The following is a 10284-nucleotide window of genomic DNA, read 5'->3' on the forward strand; positions in this document are numbered from 1 at the left end:
CATAAAAAAGATCCAGTCAGAAATGAAGGATACATTAATTGAAATACAGAAAAATTTACAGGGAAACAACAGTAGAGTAGATGAAGCTGAGAATCAAATCAATAATTTGGAACATAAAGACGCAAAAAACAATCAATTAGAGCAACAAGAAGAAAAAATAATAAAAACAATGAGGAGAGTATAATCAGCTTCTGGGACTGAAACCGGAAAAGCCGGTGTGCGTGCTGCCTGTCACCTTCCAGACCCAATACGCAGAGACAGGAATTGAATCTTTATGAGCGCTTTATTCAGATGGTCAGCGATCTGAGAAGAGGGTGGGTTTGTACCCTAATAGACCATCTTAAATTCCATTATAAATGGACCCTTCTATAAGGAGAAGAAAAGTGTAGGTAGGGGGTTTGGAATTCAGGGAAAAAATTAATCAGATAAAAGCTGCAGCATTCTTTCACCTGTGCCCTGGGGGGTCGTCCTTGTGTCCTGGGCAGTGACCTTTGTGTCCTAGGTGGTGGTAGTCATCCCACCCTGAAGCATAATGGCTCAGATACCATCCTGATTGCCTGCAGTCCTCCCGAGGCACAAAGGTGGAACTGCTTATGATCTCCTGGAGTCAAGGTGGGTCATACCTTCAGTTCCTGAAACAACAGCTTTTTACATACATTGATTACTAAGCTTATTAGCTGTTACCTGGAACTAAAATTTTCCAACATTTGAGTTCCCCATCAGGACAACTTCAAGAGGTCCAATATTCACATCATAGGGGGTCCAGAAAGAGAAGAAAAAGAACAAGAAATTACAAATCTATTTTAAAAAATAATGAAAGAAAACTTCCCTAATTTGGTGAAGGAAATAGACATGCAAGTCCAGGAAGCACAGAGTCCCAAACAAGATGGATGTAAAGAGGCCCACACCAAGACATATCATAATTTAAATGCCAAAGGTTAAAGATAAAGAGAGAATCTTAAAAGCAGCAAAAGAAGTTAGTTAACTAAAGGGGAGTTCCCATAAGACTATCAGCTGATATCTCAAAAGAAACTGCAGGCTAGAAGGGATTTGAAAGAAATATTCAAAGTCATGAAAAGGAAACTACAGCCAAAATTGCTCTACCCAGCAAAGCTATCATTTAGAATGGAAGGGCAGATAAAAACTTCCCACACAAGAAAAAAACTAAAGATGTTCATCATCACCAAACCATTATTATATGAAATGTTAAAGGGACTTACTTAAGAAAAAGAAGAATATAAAAACTATGAACAATAAAATGGCAAAAAATACAAATCTATCAACAACTGAATCTAAAAAACAAACTAAGCAAACAAGAACAGAGGCAGAGAACATTTTGATGGTTGCCATATGGGAGGGGGGTGTGGGGAATTGGTGAAGAGGTGAGGGGATTAAGAAGTACAAACAGGTAGTTACAGAATAGCCATGGGGATGTAAAGTACAGGATAGGAAATGGAGTAGCCTAAGAACTTATAAGCATGACCCATGGACATGAACAATGGTTGGGGGGGATTGCCTGAGGGAGTGGGGAGTGCTGGGTGGAGGGGAGCAAAGGGGGAACAATCAGGACAACTGTAATAGCATAATCAATAAAATATAATTAAAAAAATAATAAAAAATAGCCCTGGACAATGTGGCTTAGTGAATTGAGTGCTGGCCTGTAAACCAAAGAGTCACCAGTTCAATTCCCAGTCAGGTCACATGCCTGGGTTACAGGCCAGGTCTCTGGGTTGGGGGTGTGTGAGAGGCAACCAATCATTGTATCTCTTGCACATCGATGTTTCTCTCCCTCTCTTTCTCCTTCCCTTCCTGTCTCTCTAAAAATAAATAAATAAATAAGGCAATAAATACATATCTTTAAATAATTACATTAAGTATTCCAATCAAAAGACATAAGGTGGCTGAATGGATAACAAAACAAGATTCTTCCTTACAAGAGACTCACTTCAGATGGAATGACCCAGACCCCTTTTATCTCAACTTCTCAGAAAGGGATGGAAAAAGATACTTCGTGAGAATAAAGACAACAACAAAATAGACAAATAGAACTTTAAAACAAAGGTTATATAATAAGAGACAAAAAAGGACCCAGCAATTCCACTTCTGGGTATGCATTCAAAGAAACCTAAAGCACTAAATCAAAAACACATGTATTCATATGTTCATTACAGTATTATTTACAATAATTAAGATATGGAAGCAACTAAGTGCCCATCAATAGATGGGTGAATAAAAAAGATATGGTGCATATATACAACAGGATATGATTCCGCCATTAAAAAAGAATCAAAGCTTGCCATCTGCAACAACGTGGATGGACCTAGAGGGTATTGTGTTGACTGAAATAAGTCAGACAGAGAAAGACAAATGCCACATGATTTTACTTATAGGTGAAATCTCAAAAACAAAATAAACAAGTAGGACAGAAACATATTCACAGATAAAGAGAACATTTGGACAATTGCCCAATGGGAGGGAGGTTAGGGAATGGGTGACAAAGGTGAAGGGATTAAGAAGTACAAATTGGTAGTTAAAAAAGTCATGGGGATGTAAAGTACAACATATGAAATACAGTCAATAATACTGTAATAACTGTGTATGGTATAAGATGGGAGCTAGATTTATTGGGGTGATCACTTTGTAAGGTATATAAGTGTCTAATCACTAGGTTATACACCTGAAACCAAAGTAATATTGTATGTCAACTATAATTGAAAAATAAAAAAATATTAAAAGATAAATAAAATATGTCAATTTAAAATTTTATTTATTTATTTTTAGAGAGAGGGGAAAAGAGAGAAGCATCTATGTGTGGTCGCCTCTAGTGCGCCCACAATTAGAGACCTGGCTCGTAGGCCAGGCATGTGCCCTGACTGGGAATCCAACCGGTGACCCTTTGGTTCTCAGGCCGGTGCTCAATCCACTGAGCCACACTAGCCAGGGCTAATATTAAATTTAAAAAATATCATTATCCTCAGAGAGGTGAGAGAAGATATTACATTTTGGAAATGAAAAAAATAGATAAATATAACAGAACTTCCCCTACCCCCTCAGAAAGGCTATATTGAAACCTGGCAGAAAATAAAAAAGACAAATGAATTAGGGGTGACCAAAGGCACCTCAACGTAATATGTGATGCTTTAATATTTTGTAAGGAGAATGCAGTCACATTATTTGTGTAATTAAAACCTGAGCACATGTGGCAATCCCTGTAAAGCCTCTGGCACACAGTGGTCCCTGGTAGTTGCTCTTCCCTCCAGGAGCTCAGGGCTTGGCAGGCAGCCCCAGATCCTTCCTGACAGGAGGTCACAAGGTTTGAATAGCTGACTGGATGGTGGTGGTGCAGCCCCTGGGTCTGTGTTGCAAGCAGCATTCCCAAGGGCCTGCTTCTTTTGTTCCTAATTAGGAGGCCTTGATTTACAAGCTACCATGAGGGACACAAAAGGTCTGTGAAATTAATTATGATTTTGGTCTGGTTTGACAGATGTGGACAGAGGAAGTTTGGGAGTCAGTGTGGAAATGACCAAGCCCTCTTTCATCCCAACTTCTCAGTCAGGGTGTTAGAAGAAGGAAACAATAATAAATAAAAGCACTATTAAAGTGTCACCTACACTGGAATCAGCAGAGGTACTGGGTAGAAGTGTTCTTGGGCGCCTCCCACATCCTTTGAATAAGCCTTGGGAGCAGGGCCTGGAGCCAGCTGACAACCCCTGAAGAAGGTAAATGTAGAAGCCAGATTTCAGTTATATCTTAATTATTAATTATTTTTCTTTAGTTCAACTTACCTTTATTTGGGTTTCCATTCTACCTGCTTGAAGAAAACATGCTCTTATTCACTTCCAGATGAGCTCTGTGATCCTACCCTTCCCCTCTGTCTCCACCATTGATTTAAATTTGGGGAGTTCCTTAACACCGAAGCCCAGGGTGCAGGGAAAGGCTGCTTAGTGAGTCTTCTCTCTGGGATGAATCCTCCCAGTCCCTGACTCCGTGGATCATGCATGCCCTTATTTCTACACCGCTGCTGCCCCCCCCTCCCCCAAGGATCCAATAGCAACAGCGATGTGCCAGCTTTCCAAGCCACACCCCATGGGAAATGTATTTCACATTCTGTCCCTTCCATGTACTGGACTCCGCCATGGGTGGAAATGAGGACCATTCCTAAACCAGTGGCTAACATCTTGACTGGTCCTCCACTAGATTCTCCACAGCTAGCCCAAGGATGATGTTGGGGCAGGGCTCAGTGTGTGCGTGGCAAGGGGGGAGGGAGGGCTCTGCCTGTTTGTACCTCCTTCCAACCTTCCCTTAGACCCAGACACTGTGGCTTTTGAACTTAAAAGCTTAGAATTTGCTATTTTTGTTCTCTGGCTAGATAGTAGAATAGTCTTGGGGCCAAAAAAGCTAGCGCCCCACACGGGGATCTGAGGCCATCATGGAAGCCGCTCTTTTCTTCCTTTCCTTGCAGGCTGAGCAGCCAGACATTGCATGCCAGTGCACAAGGATCAGGGAAGTGACTGCTTCACAGAGGAGAGACTTAGGAGCATCTTATCTGAGATCTGCTGCCCAACACCTAGGCTCTCTGCTCACTCACCTCTCCGGGACAGCTCGGAAATGACACCTCTGGTGACACAGCCAGTCCCCGGGCTCCTGTTGGGAGGAGGTGGGGTGCTGCATGGGGGAGGTTCTCACACCCGGAGGCCCTGGGAAGCCAGGGTGGAGGAGGGAAGAAGTTGGCTGCTGTTTGTCTCAGAGACAAAGGCCACTAGCCTCCCCTCTCCCCTTCCAGGGATCCAGTGAGGGCCCCCCACTAGGGCTCCTGTAAGAGGCCTCCTTCTTCATCTGGGAGACTTGCCTTTACCCACCTCGCCAGATAGGCAGTTCACCTAGTCAGTCCTGTCTTCTCCCAGAGGTGCCAGTCCTGCTGGGAAGGAGCTGGGCAGGCATGTGCAGCTGCTGGGTCTTTTAATAGGACCTAAAGTGATCAGTCAGGGCTGAAAGGGGCCACGGATAATCTCCACCAAGTTCCAGATCGAGCCATTTAACAAATACACATTTCCTGCCTACATAGCTAATGTATTTTAAGCGTAGAGGCAGGACTGGAACTATCCAAGGTCACACCTATGAGGCTAATAGCATGTAAAGTAGTACCACGTAATCTGGGTACTTCAGGCTCCCCCCACTGCTTGCCTTTTATTCTCTTTTCACCAAAACAACAACAACAAACAAACCAAAACAAACCCTGTCACTCTGGGCCCAGGCCCTGGGCCCAGGCCCTGTGCCCGGGAAAAAGGCTGAGCCCTCCCCTTGAAGCCGGGGTAGCTGATCCAACTCTGGGCCAGAGGTAGGCTTTAGCCAGTCTGCAGCCATCACGTAGGTTAAGCAGCCCCACCGGGTACCTCGCACCTTTCTCCCGGGGGTCCTGAGCTTGCCCTACCTTAGTCGGGCCTAGCCTGCCAAGTTCCCGGGTCTGGACTCCCGTTGTGTGGAGGGGTAACTTTCCCGCCCGCAGTGACTTGGCTAGGGTGTGGGGTAAGAACCTGCCTCATGTCTTTTCCTTCATAGGCCCCTACTCAGGGTCCATGGACCCCAGATCTCCTTTGAGACATCCACCTGCAGGGTGGTTCCCAACTCCACCTCAGCACCAGAGTCCCAGCTATTCTCATTGCCCCGGGACCTGTACTTACCCTTTCTGATTTCCCACCCCCAGCCCGTGCCAAGGGCTGAAGGCGAGTCACCAGGCATTGGGACCCGAGTACTGGGTGAGACCTTGGGCTGTGCGGGGTGCGGACTGGTTTAGAGGCTTGGGGACGGCAGTATGGGCCCTGGTCCCACAGGACAGGTTGGCGAGGGGACGTGCAGAAGCCCCAGCAGGTAGGTGGCGATAGGTGTGGGGACCCAACTGCGCCAGGACCGCAGCCCCGCGGGCACGCCCCCCGCCCAGCCGCACCCCGCCCCCGCGGCCCGGCTCAGGACCAGTCACCACCGCGCCCCACCCCCGCCCGCAGTGCCCGGATGTGGGTGACGTGCGGCCGCCATCTTTCCGTCCCCGGCTGCCAGCGCCAGTCGGAGCTAGCGCGAGCCGTTGCCGCTGCCGCCGCTGCTGCTGGTGCAGCCGCCATCCCTGTCGCTGCCAAGTCCTACGCCCGCTGCCCCCGCCATGTGAGTGGGCCGCCCTTGCCCTTCCCGGGCTGGCCTGAGCTGGCTGCCGCTCTGGGGCCCAGGCCCGGGGTTCGACCCGCGCCCCTGGAGCTCCCCACGCCCGGAGGCCGGGCCAGCGCCCGTGACTGCGCGCGGGCGGTGGTCGCGGGAGGGAGCGGACCCCGTGTCTGTCCTCTCGTCCCGCCCCTGTCATTTCGGGCGACCCCGGACCATGTCTCTGAGGTCGCCCCCATTTGACAGGCGGGGAAACCGAGGCCTGGAGCGGGGAGGGGGCCTCACTCAAGGTCATGCAGCTCTCTGGCGGTGGGGCCGGACGGGATCTAAGGCTCCCATCGGGTGGCCTTCCTCCCGGGAAGGAAGAAGGGAGGGACGGATGGATGGACAGGCAGATGGGCGGAGCCCTGACTGCGGGGCCGAAGCATCCAGGCCCCGGGTCTTAATCCGTCTCTGCCCCTCAGGTCGGCTACCGCAGCCACCGCCCCCCCTGCCGCCCCGGCTGGGGAGGGAGGTCCCCCGGGGCCCCCTCCAAACCTCACCAGTAACAGAAGACTGCAGCAGACACAGGCCCAGGTGGATGAGGTGAGTTGGGGTGGGGGTGGAGGTGCCAAAGGCAGTGGGAAGGACCCTGAGGGTTGGCGGACTAGTGTGGGGGTCCACTTGGGCTACGGGTGATGACAGTTCACGTTTATGAGTTTTGGAACAAAGATACCATGCCCCATCCCTGTCAGCGTGCATCGGAAGGCCCCTGGAGTGTTAGCCTTGCTGGCCTGGGGTGTTTCAGCCTGGGCAGATGTGCGCTAGTGACGGGCAGGCTGCTTGAAACTCGATAGTGGATGCTGCTTTGATATCTGAGATGCCTCGCTATCAGCATGCCCTGGATATGTGGTCCTTGCATGTCCTCGGGTGTGCTAGGCATGTCCTATGTGTCCTTGGCATGTTAACCTGGCAACATCAGGGTGCATGTTCTGTATGTGGGCATGTGGTCCAGGAGTGCTATCATTGAGGTGGGCCTTGGCATACCCCCTGCCTTGTGGTCTTCTCCAGGTGGTGGACATCATGAGGGTGAACGTGGACAAGGTCCTGGAGCGGGACCAGAAGCTGTCGGAGCTGGACGACCGTGCAGATGCACTCCAAGCGGGAGCCTCCCAGTTTGAAACAAGTGCAGCCAAGCTCAAGCGCAAATACTGGTGGAAAAACCTCAAGGTAAGGGTGAAACCAGTTAGGAGGACTGGTGGGTGCATGGGGGGCTTCCTGGTCTGTCTCACTGACCCTCCCTTCTCGCCTCCAGATGATGATCATCTTGGGAGTGATTTGCGCTATCATCCTCATCATCATCATTGGTGAGTAGGGTAGGAGTGGCTAGGACGCTTTTCTTTGGAGAGGTTTCCCCTACCAGTTCTAGGTTTTAAAGGTCATTAATGTAGTTTTTACTCTTCAGCAAAAAGCATATAAAACTGCCACTGGCCGTTCTGATTCATTTAGAGCCCAAAACCTTGATGTTGTTTAGCCTGCGCTTTGTCTAGTTGTGGGCAATTCTGTGAAGATTTTTAGAAATAGGAAAGCTGGTAGATCCCCACTGCTTCCTTGAGGACCCTTTGCGCTTAAGACCCCAGTTTGGGAACCCTGGAATTGGGAGTAGGAGAGCAGGAAAGGCCCAGGGGAACTGAGATACGGCTAGGAAGCCCTTATTTAAGAGCCCATGGGCTCAGAGCCCAGAGCAGTAGGGGTCATACCATGGGGTTGAAGAGATCTTAGAATCCACCTGTCCAGCCCTCTTGCTTTACACAAGGAGAACCTGAGGCCCAGAGGGGAAGGGATGTCAGTCAACTGGGGAGGGGGAGGGTGGGAGCAGGGCCAGGCCTGACACACTGCTTTTTCTCCTTCTCTCTTTCTCCCCTCTCCTCCTTCCTTCCCTTTCCCTCTCTGTAGTTTACTTCAGCTCTTAAACCCCTGAGGAGCCTGCCCAGAGAAGGGCCTCTCACCCCCACCCATCCCCAGCCGCTCCTCCACCTCTCAGCCATATCTTCCAGCCCCTCATCCGTGTGTGTGTCCGTGTGTGGCCCCCTGTAAATAGCCAGCTGTTATTTATACATATATAATATTATATATATTTGGTCTGTTTGTAGTTTTATTACTAGAAGATTTTTCCGGTTGTCCTTAACACCCCTTCCTGAGGTTCCCATTACCTTTCTCTTTCCCTCCTTCCCTTTCCCTCTTTTCCTGACCAGCCCCAAGTCCCTTCATTTGCATCTGCTATGCAATATTCCCTCTTCCTCTCCTTCTTCCCTTGGATTTAGCTGATCCTTCCTCCCACCCTGGCCTTCCCCATACCCCCACCCCCCTACAAAAAGCAAAAATCAAAAACAAAAAGCAATTGTCCAGGCCTCCCTAGGTGCATCTTCTTTGCATTGTTTGGGAGGCTCTGAGACTGGCCCCACTTGGTCCTAAGAATCCCAAGGTCTGGGAGCTTCCAGCATGTTAATTAGCATTCATTTACATACTGACATCCCTTTTGGTTTCCTTTTTTTTTATTCATCACACTCTTACGTTCATTCTTCAACCTGTGGTTGGTTGGTTGGTTTGTTTGTTTCCACTGAGGAGTTAGTCCTCATTGATCATTGTATCACAGTTCATTTGCATGACATTACTTGTAGGTGGTGAGGAGCCTGGGCTTTTGGGGAACCAGACTGTTCTGGCCCCCAGAATCATCTCCTAGCCCCTGTAGTCCAGTTTGCTTCCCCTACCCCCATTTTCCAAACCTCTTGTACCCTCCTCTCCCTCCCCGGAGCTGGTGTGTAAGCGTCTTGGAGTTCAGTGTGTTATGATGGACCAATAATTCTGCCACATGGAGTTTCTCCCCACATTCCTGATCCCCAGTTTTCACGTGGGGCGCTCAACTGACATTCCCATGGGGTCTCCCTCCCTCCCATCTGTCTGATCTTCCCGCTCCTCCTCCCACCAGGAGAGTTGGGGGTTGACCACAATCTGATCTCTTTTGGGAGAGGTGGCTGCGAGTGTCTGAGGGGTCATCACTGCCTTGGAGAGGAGTGGAGCAGGGCAGAGAATCTCCCCAGTTCCTGCCTGAAGTCTCCTCTGGCCCCACACCTGCTAGGGGTTGGACTGAAAACCCTCTTCCCCAGTTTGGAGGGTGTTGCCTCCTTCACTGCCCAGCTCCTCTGACTGCCCCCACCCCTGAATTCAGGGTGGGGGGTACTAGTCACTGCCAATGTGTGTGTGGGACTTGCTGGAAGATGGGGGTTCTTGCCCTTCTCCGGGGTAGTTGAGCCCAGAGAGAGACCTGTCTTCTCCGTAGGTGAAGTGATAGAGGAAAGGTCTAATATCTTTTTAAATGGCACAATTTTGGGGGGGGTCTGAGGGTACAGTCCCTTAAACTGTCACTGAAAGGGACCCCCTCCCCAACACTTTCCCCCACACTCAAGGTTTTTGTGTGGAGGGGGAGCAGGGAGATCTAAGCTGTGGTGTGAAAGGGTAGGGAGAGATGCTGGGGGTGGGGGTGCTGTGCTCTAGGTCCCCCATATTATCCCAGTGTCCCCTGCCCCCCTTCCCTCACCCCATGCCCCTAATTCTGTGGCGCATCCAGATTGTGAAAATGTACAATAAATGTGTAATGAATAACTAAGTGGTGTCTGTTTTAAGATCTTTTCTTACCCTGTGGAAAGGTATCTGGTCTGCAGTTTTAACCCGAAGGTTGAGAAGATACATTGGAAAGGGACTGAGCTTTGCTGGAGGGCCTGACCTTGGGCAGGGCAAAGTGTGATTTTCAAAGTGGCCACGGCGGGGCACCAAGTGCAGTTAATGAGAAGTGTTGATGATCCCTGTGTCTCACCCAGGTGAACCCTGAGATCTAGGTTTCCCAACTTTCCCTCCTCCATTGCCCGAGGGTATGCTCTTGCTGTGTGTTGGGTCCCTTTTACCCTTTAATTTAACTCCCAGACGCTGTGCAGTCACTCCTGTAGTCATTTACACCTAGATCTGAAGTAAATGGCCAACTTTGGTGAAACATCTCTTCCCCTTCGTGCCTAGCACAGTCCAACATCCAGAAAGGGTTAATAAATACTCACTGAACACATTGGCCCTTATCCCTGTACCTTGTTGTCTGACTGGTTA

General features: G+C 49.4%; 1 protein-coding gene and 1 long non-coding RNA gene across 5 annotated transcripts; one reads left to right on the forward strand and one right to left on the reverse strand.

Annotated features, from left to right (window-relative positions):
• Positions 1 to 264: 264 nt before the first annotated feature.
• LOC149997635 (uncharacterized) lies at positions 265 to 5898 on the reverse strand. Of its 3 annotated transcripts, none has more exons than XR_016514090.1 (5): positions 5682 to 5898; positions 4860 to 4969; positions 4589 to 4644; positions 3612 to 3710; positions 265 to 644 (listed from the first exon to the last, which is right to left on the reverse strand). It is a non-coding gene; the product is annotated as an uncharacterized LOC149997635 (long non-coding RNA). The 3 variants fall into 3 exon arrangements; XR_016514091.1 differs by having other exon boundaries at positions 265 to 632; positions 4589 to 4697; XR_016514089.1 differs by having other exon boundaries at positions 4589 to 4697.
• A 116-nt stretch (positions 5899 to 6014) lies between these two features.
• On the forward strand, positions 6015 to 9796 carry VAMP2 (vesicle associated membrane protein 2). Of its 2 annotated transcripts, none has more exons than XM_090291944.1 (5): positions 6015 to 6156; positions 6615 to 6735; positions 7201 to 7359; positions 7445 to 7496; positions 8086 to 8266. In XM_090291944.1, coding segments are annotated over exons 1-5 (351 nt in total). In that variant the 5' UTR covers positions 6015 to 6154; the 3' UTR covers positions 8103 to 8266. The 2 variants fall into 2 exon arrangements, with proteins under 2 accessions (XP_090148070.1, XP_090148069.1); XM_090291943.1 differs by lacking the exon at positions 8086 to 8266 and adding an exon at positions 9119 to 9796 and having other exon boundaries at positions 6019 to 6156.
• The last annotated feature ends 488 nt before the right edge of the window (positions 9797 to 10284 follow it).

This window comes from Furipterus horrens, unplaced genomic scaffold (assembly GCF_987537825.1).
Source record: "Furipterus horrens unplaced genomic scaffold, mFurHor1.1.pri manual_scaffold_11, whole genome shotgun sequence".
NCBI classification, from domain to species: Eukaryota; Metazoa; Chordata; class Mammalia; order Chiroptera; family Furipteridae; genus Furipterus; species Furipterus horrens.